We start from the raw sequence: 24,256 nt of genomic DNA on the forward strand, positions 1-24,256 counted from the left end.
AAAGCTTCAGTCCAACTCTCTCTCAAGAAATGTATACACACCATTTTCCATGTAAATGTTTTTTAATAAATATTTGATAAGGGAAAATCATCGCAGGGGTTTTAAGCAGCACTCCCGGCATGTGCATGTTCTGCTCTCAGCATCTCGGCCTGCTGCTGTCTGTGTGGAAGAGTCTCTTGAGGACAAGGAGCTGCAGGTATCCAGACAGGAGGATGACGACGCTTTGGGTTGCCGACCACCAGTTGACGTAGCTGAGGTTGGACAGGAGGAGGTAGTGATCCTTCCCTTTTCTCATGCGAGCAAAATTGTAATGATGCCACATGTGAAAGATCTGATTCTGGAGCCTCTGTACACTCGCCTGAAACAGACAGTGTATTTATTAGTTAAATATCATATATAACTGTGATATTTAGTGCGACACATACACAACTGAAAACTTAAAGGTTCATCAACACAGAAACAGAATTCCTTTGGATAACTTAACCATTAGATTGGCTAAAAATATTTATAATTTGTCTTGTCTCTTACAATAAAGCAGCAGCCCACCAAGTCAGATCTCTGAGCCGTCAGCAGAGATTTCCTCTACAAAATGCTCAGAGACTGATTCATTCATTTACCTCTTCAGACCTCAGAATATTAAACATTTCACCAATTAAGAAAATCCTACAAAATAAAACTAGATTGGTGGAGCAGTCATTGTGACGACCCTCTCCACCCTCACCTGGTCACTAGGTGTACCTGTGCTTTATTCCTCTGAGCTGTAGGTGACGTCCACTGGATCAGAGAACTCCTGGGCCCTGTCTGACCCGCCCTTCAAAGCCTTGTCTCATCCATGCCTCGCTCTCTCTGGGGGAGGTTGGCTCTCCCCGATGGCAGCATGTTTTTTTTCTTTTTGTCTGCCTTCCACACAAACTTCATTCACCACTACCTGCTTTACACAAGTGACCTACTGATTGCTAACCATTCTATTGTTTCATCGATTCAATTCAGCTTTACTGCCGACACAAACTTCCATATCGATATATACAACTAAAATGTGCAAATACGAAGAGACCAAATAAAGACAAGAGAAAGTAATGATGTGCTCTGTGAGTGCCAATCTTTGTATTTCCTTCTTGCATTGAAACACTTAATCTTAATCTTTATATTTCCTCCTTGCATTGGAACACACTGCACTTACAACCCTGCGTGACATTTACTTTCTATTGTCTGAAATAAAAAGCAGGATTCATGTTGGCAGATACTAATTGCAGACAGCAGACACGTGTCTGTCAATTTAGAATGATTCTGATTCATAAACATATGCAAGGTGGTGAGAACAAAATTAGCTGTTTTGCACGCGTCATTAATCAGACTTGCACTTATTTTGTGCAGACACTAAGAACATTTCGGCGCACATATTAGTGAATGAGGCCCAATAAGGCTACATTTTTGCTGCAGGCTTAGCATTGCTCAGCAGTTTAAAGAAGCAACCCCCATAACTTGTGTCACCAGCTGCCACTGACACAAGTAGTAAAGGATTTGAGTATTTCCTCAACATGTGCTCAGGATCTCTCTAAAGCACTGAACCAATATAAAGAGTTCAAGTTTTGAAGCATATGATACAGTTTAATGTTGCCACCTGCGTTGAAACTATTGGTGTTGCTTTTTCACTTTTGTGTTGGCTGTCACTAGGGACTGTAAATCTCAGACTGTCATTGTACAAAGCAAAGCACAATTAAGCCCAAAATACCCAAAGACTTGAATTGAGACTCTTACCTCAATACCAGTCAGAGTGCTGTTGAGGACTTTGCGTCCTTCCTCCATCTCTCTCTTTGACTCCTCCCATCCTTCGTAGATGACACCAAAGCTCAGAAAGACCCTGATTCCTCCAAATTGGTTGTTGTGGTTCCCAAGACACATTCGGTAAAAACCTGTCAGGAGGAGACTGCAGTTACCTCAGAGGACCTATACAGTAGAGCATATAATGGGTGGTGGAGATTGATCCTACCTGTCAGCTCAGTCTGGAAATTGAATTGACCAACGGCGTCGTTCTGTGAAGCCACCAGAACGCCCTGTGGTGAGTTGATCGTCACAAACAGTTGGTGATTGTTGGCCATCCCTGTTACCCACTGTACCTGTGAGTTCAGACATACATTCAGAACGTATGAACACCTGCAGGGACAAACTCACATGTCTGTTGTTGTTAGTTTGAGCACAAATCTCCACCTGGGCTGCCATGAATTTTTATCACATTTTTATCAAAAAACGTTTTTCCTCTCCCTCTCATTCTGCAGGTATGTCTGACTCAGAGCTGCAGGATCCATCAGTATTATCATTACTATTGGTGTTACTATTAACTGGGGATGTTATCATTAATAACACAGTTACATCTTAGTATCACTATTATTATTTACATTGTAACAACCAGTCTGTCAGAGCTAAACAACGATCAACTCAAGATACCAAATCATCCTTGAAATGAAGCCTGGCTCCAACACAAACCCCATAACCTAGAAAATATCAACGAAAGCACAATTTGTACCACTTTATTTAAAGCTGCAACAATGGTTTGAACTTTCAACATTGAACCAAGACACTCACATAGTTAACGTGCACTTTACCTGCTGAGATTTAACAAAAATAACTAGTTGCCCTCATGATGTAAGTCATTTAATATGCTCCATTGTTTGAATGACAAATCCTGATCCAAAACACTGATTTCTTTTGCTGCATTAAAAGTCACAAACCTTTAAATGAATGTTTCTCCTGTCTGAACAGTTGAAAATGCAGAAGATCAACTTGAAAACTTACAGTTGTGATCAGACTATAACAACAGAGCTGCAGTTTTACAGTTTATTTTTTACTAACTTGACAAAAGCCTTGTTTTTTTAACCCAATAAGATTAACTCCATCATCCACATAAGAGAGTGAGAAGTCGGGTCTGTTATTTAAATAATAAAGTACTATACAAACATACGTTAAGCTCTTATCTGGTAACAGGGTAACAATCACATGTTTAGAAGTCACCTTAGTCACCTTGAGAGTCAATCCTAAATTTCACAAATGCTCAGGCTCACCTCCTGTTGTGAATTTATTTTATGGTAGCACATAAGATTACAGACGTATGTATCTCTGCAGACAAGATGAAACCCTGTTTACTGTGAAAATCCTCACCATGTATGTGAAGTAGAAGCTTCCACTCTGGTGGGCAAAGTGCCAGAAACACTCCATCCCCGCGGCAGAAACCTCGATGGCAAAGTCATATTTGTCTGACCCCCTGAACAAACCGACAGTGTCCCCCTCGCTGAGGGAGGGCTCAGACTTTCTGGCCCAGATGCAGTGAGAGCTCAGTATCACCATGACCAGAGTGTTCAGCAGCATGGCTGCAGTCTGAGGAGGAGAGGGACGCTGCATTCTCTTTTCTCAAGTGAAGGAAATTATTAACCACGATTACAATCTCTTAGTCCCAACACTGTACGTTTGATAACATATCAGTCTAAATTCACCCGTTCATGAGGCTCACTCAGTGCTTAGTTAGTGAACTTTATTTAAAAAGAAACTACACATTTGTAAGATTTGAATCTTCAGCTCAGAGCCACACATGAAGTCAGAAAGTGTTTACAGTCATTTATTTGGGTTTAGTAACAAGGGAAATAACAATGTTACACCTATCCACTGTTTACACTCATGTCATTTTCTTCTTAAGTTCTTTCTTACGTATAGGAAGCAAAAAAAACAACAATCGTTTATCACAAATTCATTAATTAATCACAAGTGTTCTCCAAAGAGAAACCACAGAATAGATTTTATCTGCAACCAAGGTACATGGACAAACAAAATGTAGTTTGCTAAAATTCAGAGGAGTTCATGTTTCATGTTGACTCTGTGCAGGCAGCCATCATAATCAACATGATTACATTTAAGAGGGTATATAGTTTTTACATTTCAGTAACATACACTTTCGTCACTTTCAAGAGAGCAAGTAAGAGCTTGAGGACAAGCATGTGTGAGGATGTAAAACACAACCAGCATTAATGCTGATAAAAATGATAAATGAGATGATGCAGATCCAACATACAGAACCTGCTCAAATCACTTAGCAGGAAAGTTGGACCCTGTATAACGCACAATGTCTTTGCGCACCTCCATAGCAGCATAAGCAATGGCGCGATGCAGCCTGGGGGCTGCTACAGCATGATGCAGAGAAGGAGCTGCAGCAGGAGAAGAACGCGCAGGGGCCAGGGCACCAAAGTGCCCCAATCCATCATCCGAGTCGTCGTCATCATCATCATCCAATGCAAAAACTTGGAACATCCTACTCTTCATGCCACATGGATCAACCTCTGCAGCTCCAGCGAGGATGTGATAGGTGTCTCTCAGGCCTTCGTTCACAGTGTTGAACTCACTTCCACGCTTCACCAGATTCACATATTTGGTCGTGGCACATTTCTTCACCAACTCATGACCTGCAGTCAGAGTCCTGGAGAGTTTCCAAAGGGCTTTTTTCACATTTGGGGAGATCTGGCCTGGCCCTCTTTGCTTGATGGCCTCAACCAACTGTTCTAGATCATCGACTCTCTCTGCGAGCTGCCGACACTGCTTCCTTTTGCATTTTGCGTCAGGAGCTATCCAGGAGATGCCCTTGCATAAGCCCAAGATTTTACCAATGTGCTCCATGTCAAGCTGAAAAAAAAAATACTGTGAGGCTGTATAAATAAATGAGAAGTTTAATCAAATCAATCAACTGATTAAATGGGAAAGAGCTAAAGCACTCTGTTAACATTTACAGATTTATGTAAAAATTTACATTTGTCTATACATTTATAATTTGTCTACACATTCAAATTTTTCTATACATATACAATTTGTCTATACATTTACAGATAAATGTACACATTTACATTTCCCAAAGAATTTTCAAAGATACCAAGTATATTAGATTGAGTTTTAAGAAATGTTTGTTCATATCTAATGTGGTTTTATACTGTAAATATAGTGTGTACTGCTTATATGTTTGGCATCCTGACTGCAGTCTAACTTGTTTCATCGTGATATTAAAAGTATGATCTGCTGCCAATCAGGACATCACAGAGTAACACAGCGCAACCTCCTGAAGGCCACAATGGGCGGGGTTTTCACAAAAACTCCCTGGCTTCCCAAAAGTGTCCAAAGAGCGCACCGTTTACATTCCATATTCCAAACAGGCCGAGTGAGTTTACATAATTTTTTGTCGTACTTGATCACTGTGGGTTTCAAGGTAAAATTGAAAGTGTTCAACATTGTGTGTATTTGTATTGTTGTTCTTTCTTATAGCTGACACTGTCTTTACAGTGAAGATGGGTGGAGGGCATCTCCCCCTCATTTATCTGTTTCAGTTTGATTTACTATTTGAAAATAATAATTGTCTCACTGCCAATAGTCTTGTTACTGTCCAGCCGCCACACCTCAGATAACAAAGGAAAGGGAAAATGTTGATATGCTCATTTAGATTGATTTCAGTCCAGGGTCGTGTAGACTTTCTTTGCCCTGTGCTATAACGCTCAGCATAAAGACATTACTGCTTTACCCTCAAACTAGGAAATGTTGCTGGCTGCCCGTGGGCAAGATTTCTGGCAAGGATCATGACTGGGAAAAAACCTTCAAACATCTCTACAAAGATTTAAAATATTTTCAACATTCAAAGACGGCAGTGCAGTAAAGATGTATATAATCAATATCATTCAGTGTTTGTCTCTATTGACAAAAATGAATGCTGATTAAAATAGAGAATTAGATTCTATAAAAAATTATGATAATTTGTCTCAGATACTTACAAATCTAAAACTTCACCCTTATGCCCACACACTGAAATTTGCATTCCCACAAAATGTGTCATTGATGTGAGGTCTTTGTCAGGCAAACATGCATGTGGAAGTAAAAAATGACAATGTGTTGAAATGAAAAACCACATTATGTAAGAAACATAGCCGTCGCATTACAGTAATTTTAATTGGAGCTTGTGGAGGTGGTAGAACAGAACAACTAGACATTACATACAACATAAAATAAGAAAATTAAATTATAGAAGTGTAATTCATTTCGGTGAGTTATATATCAATTATTTCTATTTTCAACATTTCAATTCTGTTCTGCATCCAAATGTGATTTAGAGATATATTCTTAGGTCAACAGTACATATTATAAATTACTATATCCTCATTAATATAATATATTACACAATCCATACAGTGATTTTCTAAATAATATCACACTTCTAAAGAGAGTTTACCTGAAGGTGGACGTCGATGCTGTCCTGTCAGATGCAGCTAACTGAAGAAACTGAAACTGTTGCTGTGCGTTTTTACTAACAGTGTCACAGTCTGCTCTGCTCCTCCCCTGCTCTGCTGCTCAGCCACACCCCTCATCAGTCTAACAGCTTTCACCTGCTCACCATCTCCAATCAAGCCAGTATTTAAGCAGCCTCACTCCACTCACTCTTTGCCAGATTGTCTTCGTTCCCATGCCTGACTCTCCAGCACTTGTTCCCGGATTGCTTCCCTGGTATCGACCCGACTTGCCTCCGACATCGCCTCTCGTCTCTGCCCCGGTAAATCCACCAGCCTTCTGTCCCCGACCACGAGTTTGCCTGCTGGTTTTCTGTTCCTCGTCTGCCTGTGGCACTTGGCCTGTTCCTGCTCAACCAGAAGACCCACCTGATCAGCATCACCTCTCCAGCTCACATCCTCTGGTCTGCTGTTTACCTGCTTAACCTGCTGATTAAAATAGACTGTGTTTCTGCCGGCCGCCACGGGTGGCCCTTAGTCATTGGAATAATTAAAGAACTCTTTTGTACTGCATTTGGGTCCCGTCCTGATTTGTGATAGTACAATCTGGCCTAGAATGGACCCAGCACTCAATCCCTCTCAACTGAGTCCCCTCGAAAGTATTGAGGGCGTCCTCCAGCAGCATGAGGCCATGATGTCTACTGCCACCATGGAAGCCAGGCAGGCAGCAGAGACTAATGCACAGGCGCTAGCGACTTTAACTGCACATGTGCAACAGATAACGGCGCTGCTCATGAATCCTTCTCCACCCGCACCAGAAGCTCCACCACTGGTGCCGGCTCCTCCACCACCTCCCCATGGTTCTCCTGAGCCCTGGGTGGGCACCCCTGAGCGCTATGATGGTGACCCAGAGACCTGTAACCCCTTCCTGACAAACTGTTCCTTGCTGTTCTCCCTCCAGCCTCGCACTTTTGCCTCTGAACAGGCAAAAGTTGCGTTCACCATCAACCATCTCACAGGTAGAGCTCGCCTGTGGCGAACCGCTGAGTGGGAGAGTCAGTCTCCAGCCTGCTCCTCTTTCCAGTCGTTTGCAGAGGAGCTGCGCAAGGTTTTTGGCTTGGGGGCCGCCAGATCACAGACTGCACGAGGACTCATGGGCATGCGGCAGGGAGACCGCACGGTGGCGGATTATTCTATCGATTTCTGCACCAAGGCCCGCCAAAGCAGGTGGAACTCTGAGGCCCTGGTAGACGCTTTCCTTCATGGACTGGCAGACTACGTCAAGGACAGACTGGTCTCCCACACAGTTCCTCCGACTTTGGACGGGGTCATCGGGTTGGCAATCTAGATTGACCTGCGTTTTCAGGCACGTCGTCGGGAGAGACGCCAGGGTCCCTCTCATCGCCAGCCGATTTTCCAGACCAGAGGGGGAGCCAGCCACTCCTTTGAGAGCCCACCGGCGGAGCCTGAGCCAATGCAGCTGGGCCGTGCTTCTCTCACGCCAGAGGAACGCGAACGACGCAGGCAGAGAAACCTCTGTTTGTACTGCGGCAAGGCTGGACATTACAGACTGACCTGCCCAGCAAAAGACCAGGCTCACCCGTAATCGAGGTGGTACTGGTGAGCCCTACTACGATGCAGTCTCCTCTTAGGCCACGACTTCCTGCCCGCCTGCTTCTCTCCAATGGTCCTCGGACCCTGGCCGTTTTAATAGACTCTGGGGCAGACGCCTGCATCATCGACGAGGGGCTGGTACAGCAGTTGGGGCTCGAGCGGGTTCCTTTGTCAGCCCCGGTTTCTGCGTGAGCTCTCGACGGCCATGTCCTGGGGACTGTCACACACAAGACCGCCCAGGTACCCATGCTGTTGTCAGGGAACCATCACGAGTTGGCCCAGTTTCACATCCTGAACTCCCCTAACCAGCCTCTCATTTTGGGGTTTCCATGGCTTCTTTGACACAACCCCAACATCGACTGGGAACGGGGGGTCATCCGTGAGTGGGGAACATCTTGTCACCGCACCTGCCTGAAACAAGCCTCGTCTCCACCTCAGTCATCCCCGCCCAGTCCACCACCCGACATCTCCAGGGTGCCACCTGAGTACCACAACCTCTGCCTGGTGTTCAGTAACTCTAAAGCAATGTCCCTGCCCCCCGACCGGCCTTACGACTGCTCCATTGACCTCCAGCCTGCCACATCTCCACCCAAGGGTCGCCTGTACTCGCTGTCGGCTCCCGAGAGGAAGGCAATGGAAGTCTACATCAACGACTCCCTGGCAGCAGGAATAATCCGTCCGTCTTCCTCTCCGGCGGGGGCTGGTTTTTTCTTTGTGGAGAAGAAGGATAAGACTTTAAAGCCCTGCATTGACTACCGAGGACTTAATGATATCACCATCAAGAACTGTTACCCGTTGCCACTCATCTCGTCTGCCTTCGAGTTGCTTCAGGGGGCCACCGTCTTCACCAAACTCGACCTTCGCAACGCCTATCACCTGGTCCGCATCAGGGAGGGGGACGAGTGGAAGACGGCATTCAACACCCCCTCGGGGCATTAGGAATATCTTGTAATGTCCTTCGGCCTCACCAACGCCCCTGCCATCCTCCAAGCTCTGGTCAACGATGTCCTCCGAGACATGCTCAACCGGTTTGTGTTCGTCTACCTAGACGACATCTTGATTTTTTTCCAAGTCTCAAGAAGAACACACTGTCCATGTTCAGTCTGTGCTCCAACGTCTTCTTGAGAACTCCCTGTTTGTCAAGGCGGAGAAGTGCAAGTTCCACGTATCTACAGTCTCATTCCTGTGGTACGTTGTGTCCAAAGGCAGTCTCCAGATGGACCCGGCGAAGGTCTCGGCAGTCACCTCCTGGCCCATTCCTGACTCCCGTAAACAGCTCCAATGCTTTCTGGGTTTTGCTAACTTTTACTGCCGCTTCATCCGAAACTACAGCGCCGTGGCTGCTCCCCTCACGGCTCTCACCAGCTCTAAGGTGCCGTTCTGCTGGAACCCAGTGGCCAAGGCCGCCTTCGAGACCCTCAAGTTCAGATTCACCACGGCGCCCATTCTCCAGCTGCCAGATCCCGGCCGTCAGTTCGTGGTGGAGGTGGACGCTTCTGATGTGGGGGTGGGGGCAGTGCTCTCCCAACGGTCCTAGTCCGACCAGAAGGTGCATCCCTGTGCCTTCTTCTCTCGCCGTTTGTCCCCAGCCAAAAGGAACTATGACATTGGCAACAGAGAATTGTTGGCGGTAAAGTTGGCTTTGGAGGAATGGAGACATTGGCTGGAGGGTGCGATGGTACCATTTATAGTCTGGACTGATCATAAGAATTTAGAATATATACGCACAGCCAAAAGACTGAATTCTCGCCAAGCCCGCTGGTCTCTGTTCTTCACCCGGTTCTGCTTCACCCTCTCGTATCGCCCGGGGTCCCGCAACACTAAGCCGGACGCCCTGTCTCGCCAGTTCCAGAAGGAAGGGGATTTGGTGAGGGAGCCGGTCAACATTCTTCCATCCCCCTGTGTGGTGGCTACTCTTACCTGGGACATTGAAGGGAGGATAAGAGCAGCTACAGAGGGGCAGGCCAGTCCTAGTGCCTGCCCTCCCAACTGCCTCTACATTCCGGAGGCCTTAAGGTCGGAAGTCCTGCAGTGGGCCCACTCCAGCAAGCTCACCTGTCATTCCGGGTCCCAGTGCACACGAGACTTCCTCCTCCAGCGGTTCTGGTGGCCCACACTGACTAAGGACATAGGGGGCTTTATTAAGGCCTGTCTCATCTGCAATCAGCACAAGGCCTCCCATCAGGCACCTGCAGGGCTCCTTTGGCCCCTCTCGGTCCCACATCGTCCTTGGTCCCACATCTCGTTGGATTTTGTCACTGGCCTGCCTCCTTCCCAGGGCCACATCCTTACAGTAGTGGACCGGTTCAGTAAGATGGCACATTTCGTGCCCTTGCCCAAGTTGCCGTCAGCCAAAGAGACTGCCCAGTTGATGCTGATACATGTGTTCCGCCTGCATGGCCTCCCAGCCGACGTGGTGTCCGACCGGGGTCCCCAGTTTATCTCTGTCTTCTGGAGGGAGTTCTGCAGCCTGGTGGGGGCCACAGTCAGTCTCTCCTCTGGGTTCCATCCTCAGACCAATGGACAGAGTGAACGGATGAATCAAGAGATGGAGACGGCTCTGCGCTGCCTGGTTTCACGTAATCCTTCGGCTTGGTCCCAGCAACTCCTGTGGGTGGAGTATGCCCACAACTTGCTAACCAGCTCCGCTACCGGCTTTTCCCCCTTCCAATGTGCATATGGGTACCAGCCCCCTCTCTTTCCGGCACAGGAAAGGGAGGCCTCCTGCCCCTCAGTCCAAGCCTTCATCCGTCGCTGTTGCAGGACCTGGGTCCAGGCGCGGTCTTCCCTTCTGCGTTCGGGGAGGCGTCACTCTGCTGCAGCCAACTGACGGCGTTCCACGGCCCCGGACCACAAGGTCGGCCAGAAAGTTTGGCTCTCCACCTGGGATCTTCCTCTGCGCGTGGAGTCCAGGAAGCTGGCTCCCTGATTTGTTGGACCATTCCCGATCCAGCGTATAATTAATCCTGTTGCAGTGAGACTCCAACTCCCACGCTCCATGCGATTCACCCGACCTTTCATGTCTCTAGGATCAAGCCGTTCCATGAGAGCCCGTTGGCTCCAGCAGTCATCAGTCATTCATCGATGGAGGTCCAGCATTTACTGTCCGATGCCTGATTCGGTCCCGCTGCCGTGGTAGAGGTCTCCAGTACCTGGTGGACTGGGAGGGCTATGGTCCGGAGGAGAGGTTGTGGGTTCCGGCGCGGCACATTCTTCACTCGGACCTCATCACTGTCTTCCACCATCATCACCCTGATCAGCCCTCACGGTCCGTTGCATCACCTGCTGAGGAGATGGAGTTATCCGACTCTGGGGAGTCTTAGTCAAGCCGTTCCTGTTTCCCCCTCCTCCAACCCGGTTGGGCGGTTCCGTATAGGACCTCAGGAGCCGTCCCTTGAGGGGGGGGTTCTGTCACAGTCTTCTCTGCTCCTCCCCTGCTCTGCTGCTCAGCCACACCCCTCATCAGTCTAACAGCTTTCACCTGCTCACCATCTCCAATCAAGCTAGTATTTAAGCAGCCTCACTCCACTCACTCTTTGCCAGATTGTCTTCGTTCCCATGCCTGACTCTCCAGCACTTGTTCCTGGATTGCTTCCCTGGTATCGCCTCCGACATCGCCTCTCGTCTCTGCCCCGGTTAATCCACCAGCCTTCTGTCCCCGACCACGAGTTTGCCTGCCGGTTTTCTGTTCCTCGTCTGCCTGTGGCACTTGGCCTGTTCCTGCTCAACCAGAAGACCCACCTGATCAGCATCACCTCTCCAGCTCACATCCTCTGGTCTGCTGTTTACCTGCTTAACCTGCTGATTAAAATAGACTGTGTTTCCGCCGGCCGCCACGGGTGGCCCTTAGTCATTGGAATGTACTGCATTTGGGTCCCGTCCTGATTGGTGATAAACAGCACCTGTCTGTGGCATCATTAATGTGTTGTCACAGTGTAGCCGGTCATTATAAATACCTGTTTCAACAAGTCTTCTTTTTTAAGACAAATATTTTACATTGATAAACACTTGAAACATCTTAAGTAGCCAACTTAAGATGTTACTTCCAGTGACTGAAAAGTAGAACCATCAGACTCATGTGTTTGACTGCAGCTCTAGATGAATGTACCAATATTAAACTGTTGTGGAGAAGAACAGAAAGACAAGCCTCTGCTAAAGATCTTGGGGCAACAATTGTTTGTGTAACCAACAACAACCAGGCAGTGTAAGTGAGTATAAAGCAAATATAAATACTTCACTTACTAAAGCAATGTGGTTCTTAGTCATCGCTTCATCCAGTGTCTTCACTTTCTCAGGCACCATCACTCTACAGCTGAAATAATTAGCGGACTAATCAAACAGTTGGTTGGCAGAGAATTATTGAGAATAAATTGGCGACCGATATTTTTTAGAGAAAAAATATTCACTGGTAGCTTCTCAGATGTCAACCTTTGAACCTTGTGACTCAACATTTTTAGGTTTTTGCCCGTTACTCAAACAACACAAGACATTTGATGTCAATGTGGGATTCAGCCTCAAATGATTTTCGGAAAAACTATTAGTATTATGACTTACTACAATTTTCTCTCCTTCAACCATAACTGTATGTCTAACGAGAGCTGCAAAACCTCTGACCTAAGATATGTATCCCTATATTAACCTATCTGTGTTATCATCTCCCAAGACACATAAGAAAAATCGGATCAAGCCACAGAAAAGTTATAAAACAGTAAAAAAGGAAATACTCCTGGTAAAGTGGAAGGATAATATTTGCATAAAATGTTCTACTCTGGAGAGAAAAGTACCAGAAATATTGTCGAAACTGAGGAAGACACCATGGGGACAAAATAATTGCTGAAGTTTGTTTGGCCCTGTTAACTCATGGAGTCACAATGCTGCACTCATGTCAAGAAATCCCCAAAAAGAACCAATGGAGGAAACTGGTTTCGTCACCCATGCACAGGCAACCTAGTTAAGAAATCAGGAAAACGCCCATTGCAATTACTGCTGTGACAGATTGATTAGTCCACCACGAAGGCCTAATGTCACAGCTTGCCAAAAAGGACATTTTTTATAAGTCATGCTTAGCTGGTCATGTTTAAAGAAGATAAGGGATTTGTGTGGGGGCCTCTGGTGGTCACTTTCAACCCTTTCGTCACTTTGAGAAGCACACAGACTATTTCAATATACTGTATATTACTATGGTAATAATATGTGCTGCGCCAGGAATTTATGACTTAAAGAAAATAAAAGAACTAAAAAGCTGATTATTTATGTTGCGTAAGTATAGATTTATTGACACATTCATTAATTTAGGTATTTATTTATTGTATTTATATGTGTGCCTAACCCTTCCATTCAATTCTCTTTGCTCCGGTTTTGAAACATTTACTTTCACTTCCAGGTCACATTCCTGCCTTTTTTCAAGCATTTACATACTACAGAAAATGAAAAGAGGACTTTGCAATAACCCGTTTTGAATTTAATCTTTTTCAACAAACCAAAATGGATTGTTCAATGATACCTTTACCCAGCATGCTGTGTGTGTAGAAAATGCCATGCCATTTACCCAGAGTCAGAATGCAGAACAAGGCATTTCAAGGCAGAGTTTTCTCCTTTTTTACTTTGCTCTCAGTAAATTATGAGACTTTTTACATGCACAGAAAAACAATGACACACCAAAGCAAAGGGAACAAGCCAAAAACCATATGGACACCTGCAAAAATCAAGAATTACAAATAGTTTGTAATTCTTCTGGTTCTCAAAACCAGGAATGAAGCATTCAGTCATGTTTTAGATCAAATCTTTTAATGCATCTTATTAATGAACTGATTCTAGTGTAGAAACTTTGGAATGAGCTGCTTGGATTAGATTACACCTGATGGTGGTTTTAGTGGCCTGAGGAAAACATCTCAAACTGTTCATGTTATTATCTAAATGTTTCATTATAGAAAAATACAATACTAGAAAGAAAAATGGCTTCCACAGCCTTGTAGTTGAATTGGTGGATCCGGGTCCACCATGTATTTCTGCCGTGACTGTGAACTATGACGGGGAGCATGTCAGCAGCGCGGCTTCTCGACCTCGGTCTTGCTGACAAAGAGTCTTTTGAGGAAGAGGAGCTGCAGATACCCAGAGGTGATGATGAGGAGGCTGAGGGCTGTCGACCACCAGGTGATGTACTGTGAGTTGGACAGCAGCAGGAAGTAGTCGGCGCTCTTCCGCATGCGACCAAAGCTGTAGTAGCGGAACATGTGGAAGACGTGGTTCTCCAATTTGTGAGACGCATCCTGCAACAGCAGCAACACACAGATCCAAATAAAAGTACCAGAAACTTCTTACAAACACTAATGTTACTACTGCCTTTATTACCACATTCACTTCTACTGGTCTATTACTGTTCTCCTGACTATGACACCCCTGGGTGGCACTACTACCATTACCATTACTACTATGACAGCTCTGTGTTACCTCTATGATGCTCAGTGTGTTGTTCAGGTCTTTGCTGACTTCTTCTGTCTCCTTCTTTTCCTCTTCTCTGCTCTTGGCAGGGTCCTGGTGGTCGTTGTAGTAAACACCAAAGCTGAGGAAGACCTGCATGGTGCCGAAGCGATTGTGGAAGTTGCTGAAACACATTTGGTAGAAACCTGGATGGACACAGAAGTGACAATATACTGTAAGTACACACAGTATAAAAGTTTTGCTGTATATAAATTATTCACACACTACTCCAGTGAATACACTGTGTACACCGTGTACTACATATGAGCGAGTAAAGAGTCATATTTTGAGATGGAATAAGATTATGACAATCAATTTTAATTTGATTAGATTAATTTTTTGAGGTTATAGGGCACACTTAGTAAAACTAATCACGATAGAATAGGTGGTGCAGTGGTTGCCTCACAAACAGACGGTTCTCAGATTGAATCCCAGCCAGGCCAGGACCTTTCTGTGTGGAGTTTGCATGTCCTCCCTGTATCTGGTGTCTGTGTGGGTTTCCTCCCACAGTCCAAAGACATGCAGGTTGGGGTTAGGTTAAGTGGAGATTCTAAATTGGCCGTAAGTGTGAATGTGAGAGTGAATGGTTTATCTCTGTATGTTACCAGTGCATGAGTTAACGACAATAAAGTTGTGGGGTGTACCCTGCCTCTTGCTTTATATCACCTGGGATTGGCTTCAAACTGCTGCATATAGAAGAAGTGAATGAATGTGCGTGAATGGTTGAATGCAACTTGTGGTGTAAAGAGCTTTGAATGGTCATTAAAGGTACAGTGTGTAGAATTTTGTGAACACCCCTCACCTCACCCTCTCCTTCCAAACATGAAAAAGAACCGGTGGTAGCTTTTAATTGTCATAAAAACTCAAACCGTGTTCAGTTTGTTCAGTCTGAACTAATGTAGAAAACATGGTGGCCTCTGTAGAGAGGACCCCCTCGATGTAAATATAAAGTATTTAAATATAAAGGACCTTTTCTGGGGTAAAGAAAACTACAATTCATACAATTCAGATGAAACGAACTAGTGAAAACATCATGAGGATTATTCTACATTCAATTTCTACCAATAGATCCCTTTCACCTAAATCTTACTCACTGGACCTTTAAGTCTGGAAAAGAGCTGTGTAAATGTATAAGTCCTCTGCCAATGTGGGGCTCACCAGTACAATATTTTTTATGAACATAAATTCAATTCGATGGACAGTGAGACAGACTGATGCACTGATGGACAGACAGACCTGTTTCCTCAGTCTTGAAGTTAATCTGACCCTTCGCATCATCGATATTTGACACCAACAGACCACCAGGAGCGTTGACTGTGACGGACAGGTGTCTGTCATGGCCGACTCCCGTCACCCACTGGACCTAAAGACACAAAACAGAAAGTAGAAAATCAAACAGCCAAGAGGAGCAGAGAGACAGTTGCATAAACGTTCATGTACTGACGACCAGACAAGGTTTGATGATGACTAAGTGCCATTCTGTCACAGTAACGTGCCACAGTTTGATATTCCAGAGCAAGATACAGTATCTATATTATCTCCATAACTACCCTGAGAAAATGTAAATGTGATGAGCATGTGTTTTTATGTTTACACCACATTAGTATGTCTGAAATGCAAGTGCATTTTTGGTAATCGGTGAAATTCATGACTTTAGAACACGGACAGTAGTAAGACATTACAATGTTGGCGACATAAACAGACCTTGACAGCACTTGCACCATTTTGTGGTAGAGAATTTGTATTTATCTGCAGACTTCCTTTACCGCATGAAAATTCCTTTCATGTATCCTATGTATATATGACATATATTAACATATACAATTTCTGCTATGCAGGATTGGATTTTATACGAGAGCTTAACATCTAATTCTACATATCACATATATATATGACTTTACTGTGTGTAAAATCAATCACTACATGTGAATATACATACAGAATACTACATAACAAGTCTGAAAAATTACTTACTACTACTTAACTAATACTGCATATACATCATACACTTTACACACTAAATATAAATACAAAATGACTATATGTAAAAATGTTATGTTCTATATAAAAATCACAGGTATTGGTATATAAAAACATTCTATATTAAAATCTTCATGTTGAAGAGAAAAACATGTGGAGGCCTCTGCCTTTCATCTCACCATGAAGCTGAGGTAGAATCTTTCTCCATGGTGAGCAAAGTGCCAGAAACACTGCAACCCAGCAGCAGGGAGCACCACAGAGAAGTCGTACTGGTCGGCGCCCCAGAACAGCTCCTGGTCTGTTATGTTGGGGTTTGGCTTTGTCATGGGCCCACCGTGAACTGGAGTCCACAACACAAGAATAAAAACCACGTAGGGAATCCTCGACCACATGTCTGAAAAACTGGAGACTTCTCTCATTGAAACGTGTGGAAACAGTGAGGGAGTGTGTTTAGAAATCATTAACTGGGACCAGAATGCTGTCTTCATCAGTGGGAAAACTGGGCTGCCTTCACAGGTGGAGTCAGCACTGATAGAGAGAAATGACTCTATGAAGTAAGGGCCAATCACAACTGGTGATGTTGACAAGTCAGAATACTGGAAAGGGATTCTAACAAGACACAAGAAACAAGAAGTAATAACAAGCACAGTCGAATCATGGATCGAATCATCTCCAAGGATCTAAACAGAGACACATAGGATAAGATCTGGGACCATGTATTTCTCATTTCACAGAGCCTTGAAGGTTTGATGAGTCTGACTTGGAACAAAAGGAAGCAGGAATAAAAAATGTCCCATTAAAAATCCCACAGTACCAACAACTTTATTTATTTAACAACGATATTCATTAAGATGAGAAAAAAATGATTTATGATTTATTTCCTGCAACTATTAAAATGGTGTTTTCATTAGATTTGTCATGCTTTTTACATTTCATCATATTGTGGCTTTCAGCTTTTCACAGAGTGCAGTTCAACTATTACATACACACAAAAACATGCTTTAGAGGAGTGGTTCCAAACAGCTGGACAAAACAAATTCTATGATTCAAGCGAATTTAAAAACATTTAGATTCCAACTTTGAATCAGTCACATTAGCTTGAATGATTCATGTGGAACAAATAAAGATTATCCACATATTCTGCATCGTTAGCCTCTGAGTGGGCGAAGAGATATTTTTGCTCCTCGCTGAGATAATGTCCCCCCCCTTTTCTTTTCACAGGGTCAGAAAACTCAGACAAGCAATATGGAGACTCGGCATCTTGCTTAGAGACACAGAACCAGTTCCCTCTGGCTCAGAAACAGCTTCCAGTTCGAGAGACAACACAGAGGAGTGGAGTGCTCCACAAACCCAGCTGGACTTTCTGCAGGGCCTTGACTGTAGTGGTTTGGTTCGATTCACCACCACCACAAGGAGGTACAACGTCTGTGGGGTGTTTGAATAACGTTGCATCAGACTGAGAACTCTGCCCCACCCCTCCAGGTGCGCTTAGGTAGAAAGGTTGATAGTCTGAGTCCAGCGAAGGGGCTCATCCACAGCAGAGAGGGCTGACCTCCAAACACTGACCTCAGGCCTGCCCAGCGAGTCCGACGCTCCCATGTTGGCTTCTCGTTCCTCAAACGCTCGATCTCCTAACAGATAAAGACACACAAGCTAATTACATACAGAATTTAATTCACTATGATTACAGATTACACATCGGTGGGTTACTCTACATGAGCTGTGAGAAGGTAATCAGAGAAAAAAGGAATAAACCCACATCCCTTGGAAAATTAGTAAGAATCTTCATAGCAAAGAGCTATACCTGCTATCTAAGTTTTAATGAAGCCAAAAGTATGATTCTGAGTAACATATGAAAAAATACCATGGATAAAAGAAAGAGTTCAATTATGAACACAATATGATCCAATCACCTTCACGTATATTCATGAACATATATAATTGATTTAATCTGAGGACCTTTCACACCTGGAGTGTGTCGTCTGTGACCACCTGTGATTGGATCTCACTTCCCAGCACTATCTGCAAATAAACACGTCTTCTCTTTTCAAAATATGATTGTAATTTTGTTTTAAACCAGCAGAAGGCATCCTGTGGCCTGGAATTAAAAGAAGAAATCAGAGCAATACAACAATTGGGTTCCAGTTCATCCAAAATGCCCAAGATGGTCGGCGCTTTAATAATATCTCTAACCCTGACCCTATTTGAGGCATAAGTTTCCAGACGTAATGGAGAAAGGCATCTTTTATTTCCGGCTCAGAGCTGTCGGCACATGTTAATACCACATCTGAACAAGGTTCGAGGCTCAATGTAAGACATGAGTCCTCACCGTCTCATCGTTGCAGATGGAGTGGAGCTGAGTGCAGAACATGACGGCTGTGAAGGTGAGGAAGAGGAGGCCTTCCATGCAGAGGAAGATCATCAGCATCATCGTCGCTGGAGGTGAGAAATCGCTGCACTCTGGCAAAGACCAAACAAAAGTGTTGTACTTTAAACTACAGCAGGCTGCTGTGACAGCTCTCCTGACAGACTCCTCATTAGCTGGGTCACATCATGTTCATTATATAGTCTGTGAAGCATTAAGACTAACACTGAGGAAGAAATAAGGCTGGTAACCTCTCCACTGGACTCTGATGCACGTGATGAAGTGGTATCCACAGAGAGCCAGAGCGTGGCCGGAGATCACAGCGATGTACATCTGCGGTGAGAAGAAAATGTATCAGACGTCTTCCCTCATCTCGGAGTGTGACAGACCCCTCAAAGTATTTTTCATCACATTGAGCCTTGATTACATTTGGCAAAATATTTGACAGAAGGCTTAGATGTAAAGACAATTTTGAAGTAACCGGCTCAATACAAAAAATTATACTCAAACACATGAGAACTACTCTGGATGGATTTTTTTCATGGATCATGGAGGTCTGCCAAATCTGAGGGCGACGCTGCAAAGCTGCATCTATCACCTAGAACATTTTGCACCTCATTCACCCTTTTCAGTATGATCACCACCATCAGTACATTTGCTCACGGCAGCAAAATCAATGAATGTGGAGTGTTGTTCTTGGAGTTCAAATTTGCTGAACTATAAACCCAGATTTGTGCATTTCACCAGCAAACTGTCTCATGGTGTTGACCTCTGAGTAAAACAGCGTATTAACTTGGAGCAAGCTGACAAGGGCCAAGCAAGCAAGGTGGTTATCAGAGCCTGATTAAATGAATCAATTATTTGGTCGATAAAAATGCCGGCTACAAGTGAAAACTGTGAAAGTAGAAAAGCATGTAATCAAATCTGCTGTTTGACTGAACCAATAATCCGAACAACATTGAATTAACTATAACAAAAGACTAAAAGCAGCAGTTTTTCTATCGGTTGAATAATCAATAAATCAACTGCTCGCTCTATATTATTTCCAGATAGCCTCACAGCATCATCCTCAGCAGCATTTTAAACTAGTCCGAATCTTACTAAACATCTAAGCTCTAAATATTTGTATTCATACAAATGCTAGCACTAAAAACACAGTCTACTCTGTGTCTACACACAAATCTGTCACCGACATCACTTCTGTAATCCATCAGAGAGGAGTCACTGGTCTCAGAGAGTTTAGGTCAGCAATTCAGGAGACTGAACATAAACAGAAAAAGATAATAAAACATTCAGACTGAAAAAAAAAACCATCCGTGTTTTCATTTTCATTTTTAGAATCATCACCAAAATCTACTCCCTCTAAAATGTACTCTCTGCTAATTCTCTTCCCCTCTCTTCCCTCTTGGTCAAAGAGCTGCTGTCTTAGTTCCTTTCCAACTGCTGACCTCACTGAAAATATGAACACCTGAGGTAAATAGGTGCCTTCGGTCCTCTTGAAATGTGCTGTTTTACGTTACTAAAATGTAAGTGCTTTTCCATAACATACACTTTCCTGGTTTTCTAGAAGTGTCTGCAAAAGAAGGTCAAATAACCTGGATTTGAAATTGAACTTAACAGTGAAGAGGACGAAGAAGCGCTGGTTTTTCTCTCCGACACAGTTGTTGACCCAGGGACAGTGATGGTCCATCTTACGGATGCAGCGCTCACAGATACTATAGGAGAAGAGCATGACAACATCACTTACTTTGTGTGCTCAGACAAAAAAACAACCCCAAAGATGGTCTAATAATCTGCCCCTGCATAACGAATAGTTAATTTACTTTTTTGTTAAATTGACGTGTCCATGAACTCACCAGCTGTCTGCGACAGACAACCGTTACAGTCGTCAGCAGGTAAGAAAAAAAATTCCAAGACTTCTTTGTTAAAGAAATGCAAGACAAATCTGTCGCAGACAGCTGGGGAGTTCATGGACATGTCAATTTAACAAAAATGTAAATTAACTATTTGTTATGCGGGGGCAGATTATTAGACCATGTGTTCCATCTTTGGGGTTGGTTGTTGTCTGTTTGTGGTTATTTTAAAACATTATGTTTTAAAAGCGATAAAAAAAGACATTTGTGCACATTTAAGCACGGCAGAGGGACTCCGGCTCACTACCTGCAGTGATGAGCCCTCTCAGGTTTGATGCTGCAGCATTTTGGACATTTGTAGATGACCTTCCCTGGCTTTAGCTGCAGACTCTCCAAGTATTTCTTGGTGGCGTTTCCTTTTGGAACAGCTCCCTGAGGAGAGGAGGGTGGAAACAGAGGATCAACAGAGGAGATGGTAAACATATCACACTTTAATTGCAACAAAATTCATCTAATTTCTCTGTCTAACAAAAAGAAACCTCAGGCTCCTCACTGGGTCAGTCAGCATGGTGCGCAGGTGGGAGGCCAACGCCAGCACGGCCAGGCTGTTGAAGACCACCCCGTTGATCACAGCGTACCAGAAGCTCCTGGAGGGAAGCAGCATAACGAAGGTGACCACAAAGTCAGCGAAGAAGACCAGGAACCAGGTGATGAAGGCACACACCATGCCGCAGCAGTCCTGGATGAACCAGACCTGCTTAACCTCACTTTGGAAACTCCTCTCCACCACCTCCTCATCCTCCCTGTCCAGCAGGGGGCGCTGTTGCTCCATGTCCCTTAGACGGTGGCTTGAGGACATTCTGCCCTGCTGGGAGTAACAGAAGACAAATGTTGATTTCAGCTTTCAGCTATGAATCAACATTTTGGCCAAACCCAAACTTTTTTAATTTGCTACCCTGTCATTGGTTTTATTCATCGGTTGCTGAAGTAAAGTTTATCCACAGCAGTTCAATTGATGCTTGTCAGACGTTTATTGTACAGGTAAGTCATTTATAATAATGTATAATGCCATTCAAATTACTCAGTTACTTTAAAAGTGTTTACTTTTCCATGACGAGAGAGGAATTTAAACAGCAGCAAAGGAGACAATCATGAACATGGATGCATGTTTGTTGCAGGTTAGAGCTGCCACTAACTGTTTTCACCCATTTATTGAAGGTGCCTATTGTTTTCTTCAATTGTTTTGCTTACGTGTCACAAAATGACACCCAGAAATGTCTTATTTTATCCAGCCAACAATGTGTGAAGCTGGAACATGAGCTTTTGCTTCAAGAAAATAATTTTCTGTTGATTAACTGAGCAATCAATTAGCTAACTGAAATGGCACTCAATAGAGCGCACACCTCTGCCAAGGCCTAAAAGTCCTCAATTCAATCAAGCCACACCAGATTTGTGCACACTCAAATGTATCATTCCCCGAAATATGTGTGACTTGATTTAATCAACATCCATGAATTAGTCCCAGTGAATACAGTGAAAGTGTCAAAAACACTATATCTTGCAATGTTAAAGCGATAAAAGATTTCTGCATGCGCTCATTTGTCTGGAGTTCTTCCTTGGTCCGTATCCCATCCTTCCACCAAGTTTCAAAACAATCAGTTGAGTAGTTTTCGCGTAATCCTGCTAACAAGCAGACAAACAGCAATGGAAACGTAACCTCCTTGACGGAGCTAGTTATTGCAGATCCACTGTAGATTGCTGCAGACGTAGTTTACTGTGAAAGAGAAAGCCCGCTTGAGTGAAGACTCAGGATGATACAAACTTACTTCAAAGTGATTCTACTTTATGACATTATCTCGTCTTCCCTTCGCTCCATGGAGTCACAGGCTACTTTCACTCTGGGTCACATCGCTGTAGAGAGCAGAATAAAAGTTGTACTGTTGCTCAATAAGATTTTGAAACCTTTCCAGTTTGTTAATGATGGAAACAGAGAAGTGAGATTGTACACTGATAGACTACAGATTTTGAACCCACCTACTAAATCCAAAGAAGCTGTGGTAGACAATGCCTTTACTCTAGTATTGTACATAGGTATAATTTTCATTTGATGCTATTTAATACTTCTACTCTACCACAATTCAAAAGGGAAAAATGCATACCCTTTACTAAGATTACTTGAAAATATATTTTCTAGGTACCTTTTAAGTAAAAATCTTACATACACAAATAAACGTATACAATGCAAAGCACCGTAAATCATTAAACATGTGTTTTTAAACTTTTTTTACTTGGGACTCCAAACAGAGAGCAGTTTTTATTTGGGGCCCTTGTCATTTAACTGTGCATATGTCTTATCTATTCACAAAGTTTCATTTGAATATCAGTATCAAAGCAAACACAAATTTTACAATAAATACAGAGATTAGACGAGAAGGATATCATTTTTCTATTCTTTACGAGAAGGGTTACCACCATAGACTGTATGGTTACCACATGGTTACCAGGTGGTTCAGACCCAGGAACCATCATCTGTTCAGTTCTTTAGCTTGAAAACTCCTTAAATGGTTATTTAAATATGAAAATGATCATTCTCTGTTATTAATGTACCGATCATCCTTTAGCACCACTGGAAAGTAACCAGTAACTGTAGCTCCGCACAAGGAAGTAGCAGCGAAATTGAGAAAAGGGGAAGAATGTGGGAAGAAATACAAATAAAAAAAGAAACAAGAACCTGGAAAAAAAAAGGACAGAAACAGAAATACTATATACAATAAAAAGTAGAACGGACACAAAGCTGGTTTTATAAATGTGCAACTTAAAGTTAAAAATTGTGTAATTGTGCAATACACAATATGGACCGCAGCCTTTTTTTGGAATATGGCTTGTGATTAGATTATATACATGAAACAGATGTATATGTTGACTTGCCTGCAAATAGAATCCATCTTACATTACAATCAATATTGGTTCAAGCATCCGCACCATTGCACTATTGTCCTCCATCTGCAGATGTCAGATGTTACTGTCCACCCTCCCTCAGCTCGATGTCCTGTTGCACTACTGTCTTCTACACTTTCACTCTTTCGGCACCTAGTACTTGTGTTTATTTCCTTTGCATATGTTGTAGTGTCTTTTCACTGTTGAAGTACAATCAGCACAATTAACACACACACACATGACAAATACAGCTGATGTAGAAATACTCGAGAAGTACCAGTTACTCAGTCATAAGCATCGTTAGCATAACACAGCAGGCAGCTGAATGCATGAGACGCATTCCCAGAGACAAACAAGAGAAAGACACCCGATTCCATGAGAGCCAGTCAAGAAGCTAACCCGCCCCCACAGCTAGCATGTCCGGCTGTCACGTCGTTAGCTCCGAGGCTGTGGATGCTTTTAAATGTCCTCACCTGGCGATGGAACCACACACAGCAGCCGCGGTGCCCGCCGCAGGTCGTGTCATTGTCCAGCTGGCGATAGAAAGCCCCTCACGTTGCGGCCTCGAGCAGCAGCATCTGAACTTTTTGTCGTTTTTAAAAGGTTGACAAGTAAATAATGATCGCTATTCTACGAGCCGCTTCTCCCCAGGAACAACCGCCCCTGCCCTGACGATGATTAGCCTAGGGTCAATAGAGAAGCGCGACGATTGGCTACGCTAAAGGAAAGGAATCTCAGGGTTAGCCAATCAGAGGCGGGGTAGCCGCGGTTCTTCTTCCGCC

The 24,256-nt window shown here is 43.8% G+C and overlaps 3 protein-coding genes across 7 annotated transcripts; all 3 read right to left on the bottom strand.

Moving 5' to 3' along the window:
• Positions 1 to 87: 87 nt before the first annotated feature.
• On the bottom strand, positions 88 to 6,762 carry LOC109624096 (transmembrane emp24 domain-containing protein 6-like). Its single transcript, XM_069528919.1, has 5 exons — positions 6,251 to 6,762; positions 3,157 to 4,680; positions 1,991 to 2,117; positions 1,759 to 1,913; positions 88 to 358 (listed from the first exon to the last, which is right to left on the bottom strand). Exons 2-5 carry the CDS (start codon positions 3,394 to 3,396, stop codon positions 137 to 139), a joined length of 744 nt encoding a protein of 247 aa, XP_069385020.1. The 5' UTR covers positions 3,397 to 4,680; positions 6,251 to 6,762; the 3' UTR covers positions 88 to 136.
• A 6,869-nt stretch (positions 6,763 to 13,631) lies between these two features.
• tmed6 (transmembrane p24 trafficking protein 6) lies at positions 13,632 to 17,070 on the bottom strand. The gene is made up of 4 exons (XM_020078849.2): positions 16,499 to 17,070; positions 15,576 to 15,702; positions 14,310 to 14,485; positions 13,632 to 14,128 (listed from the first exon to the last, which is right to left on the bottom strand). The coding sequence occupies exons 1-4, from the start codon at positions 16,805 to 16,807 to the stop codon at positions 13,901 to 13,903; spliced, it is 840 nt and encodes a 279-aa protein (XP_019934408.2). The 5' UTR covers positions 16,808 to 17,070; the 3' UTR covers positions 13,632 to 13,900.
• Positions 17,071 to 17,115: 45 nt separating this feature from the next.
• On the bottom strand, positions 17,116 to 24,165 carry LOC109648132 (palmitoyltransferase ZDHHC7-like). Of its 5 annotated transcripts, none has more exons than XM_020113928.2 (8): positions 23,948 to 24,165; positions 22,364 to 22,448; positions 21,091 to 21,405; positions 20,845 to 20,969; positions 20,303 to 20,399; positions 18,936 to 19,017; positions 18,649 to 18,779; positions 17,116 to 17,950 (listed from the first exon to the last, which is right to left on the bottom strand). In XM_020113928.2, the coding sequence occupies exons 3-8, from the start codon at positions 21,394 to 21,396 to the stop codon at positions 17,771 to 17,773; spliced, it is 921 nt and encodes a 306-aa protein (XP_019969487.2). In that variant the 5' UTR covers positions 21,397 to 21,405; positions 22,364 to 22,448; positions 23,948 to 24,165; the 3' UTR covers positions 17,116 to 17,770. The 5 variants fall into 5 exon arrangements, with proteins under 5 accessions (XP_019969487.2, XP_019969501.2, XP_069384684.1 ...); XM_020113942.2 differs by having other exon boundaries at positions 21,091 to 21,402; positions 23,948 to 24,138; XM_069528583.1 differs by lacking the exon at positions 23,948 to 24,165 and adding an exon at positions 23,466 to 23,858.
• Between the last annotated feature and the right edge of the window lie 91 nt (positions 24,166 to 24,256).

This window comes from Paralichthys olivaceus, chromosome 7, assembly GCF_024713975.1.
Source record: "Paralichthys olivaceus isolate ysfri-2021 chromosome 7, ASM2471397v2, whole genome shotgun sequence".
In the NCBI taxonomy this organism is placed as follows: domain Eukaryota; kingdom Metazoa; phylum Chordata; class Actinopteri; order Pleuronectiformes; family Paralichthyidae; genus Paralichthys; species Paralichthys olivaceus.

Coding starts and splice junctions, on each gene's coding strand:
- LOC109624096 (XM_069528919.1), bottom strand. CDS start 3,396: ATGCAGCGTCCCTCTCCTCCTCAGACTGCAGCCATGCTGCTGAACACT. Junction 1,914..1,990: donor TTTCCAGACTGAGCTGACAG/GTAGGATCAATC, acceptor TCCTCCTGACAG/GTTTTTACCGAATGTGTCTT. Junction 359..1,758: donor GCACTCTGACTGGTATTGAG/GTAAGAGTCTCA, acceptor TGTCTGTTTCAG/GCGAGTGTACAGAGGCTCCA.
- tmed6 (XM_020078849.2), bottom strand. CDS start 16,807: ATGAAGACAGCATTCTGGTCCCAGTTAATGATTTCTAAACACACTCCC. Junction 15,703..16,498: donor GATTCTACCTCAGCTTCATG/GTGAGATGAAAG, acceptor TTGTGTCTTTAG/GTCCAGTGGGTGACGGGAGT. Junction 14,486..15,575: donor CTTCAAGACTGAGGAAACAG/GTCTGTCTGTCC, acceptor GTGTCCATCCAG/GTTTCTACCAAATGTGTTTC.
- LOC109648132 (XM_020113928.2), bottom strand. CDS start 21,396: ATGTCCTCAAGCCACCGTCTAAGGGACATGGAGCAACAGCGCCCCCTG. Junction 20,400..20,844: donor GAGAGGGCTCATCACTGCAG/GTAGTGAGCCGG, acceptor CTTCTCCTATAG/TATCTGTGAGCGCTGCATCC. Junction 17,951..18,648: donor CCATCTGCAACGATGAGACG/GTGAGGACTCAT, acceptor TTTATCTGTTAG/GAGATCGAGCGTTTGAGGAA.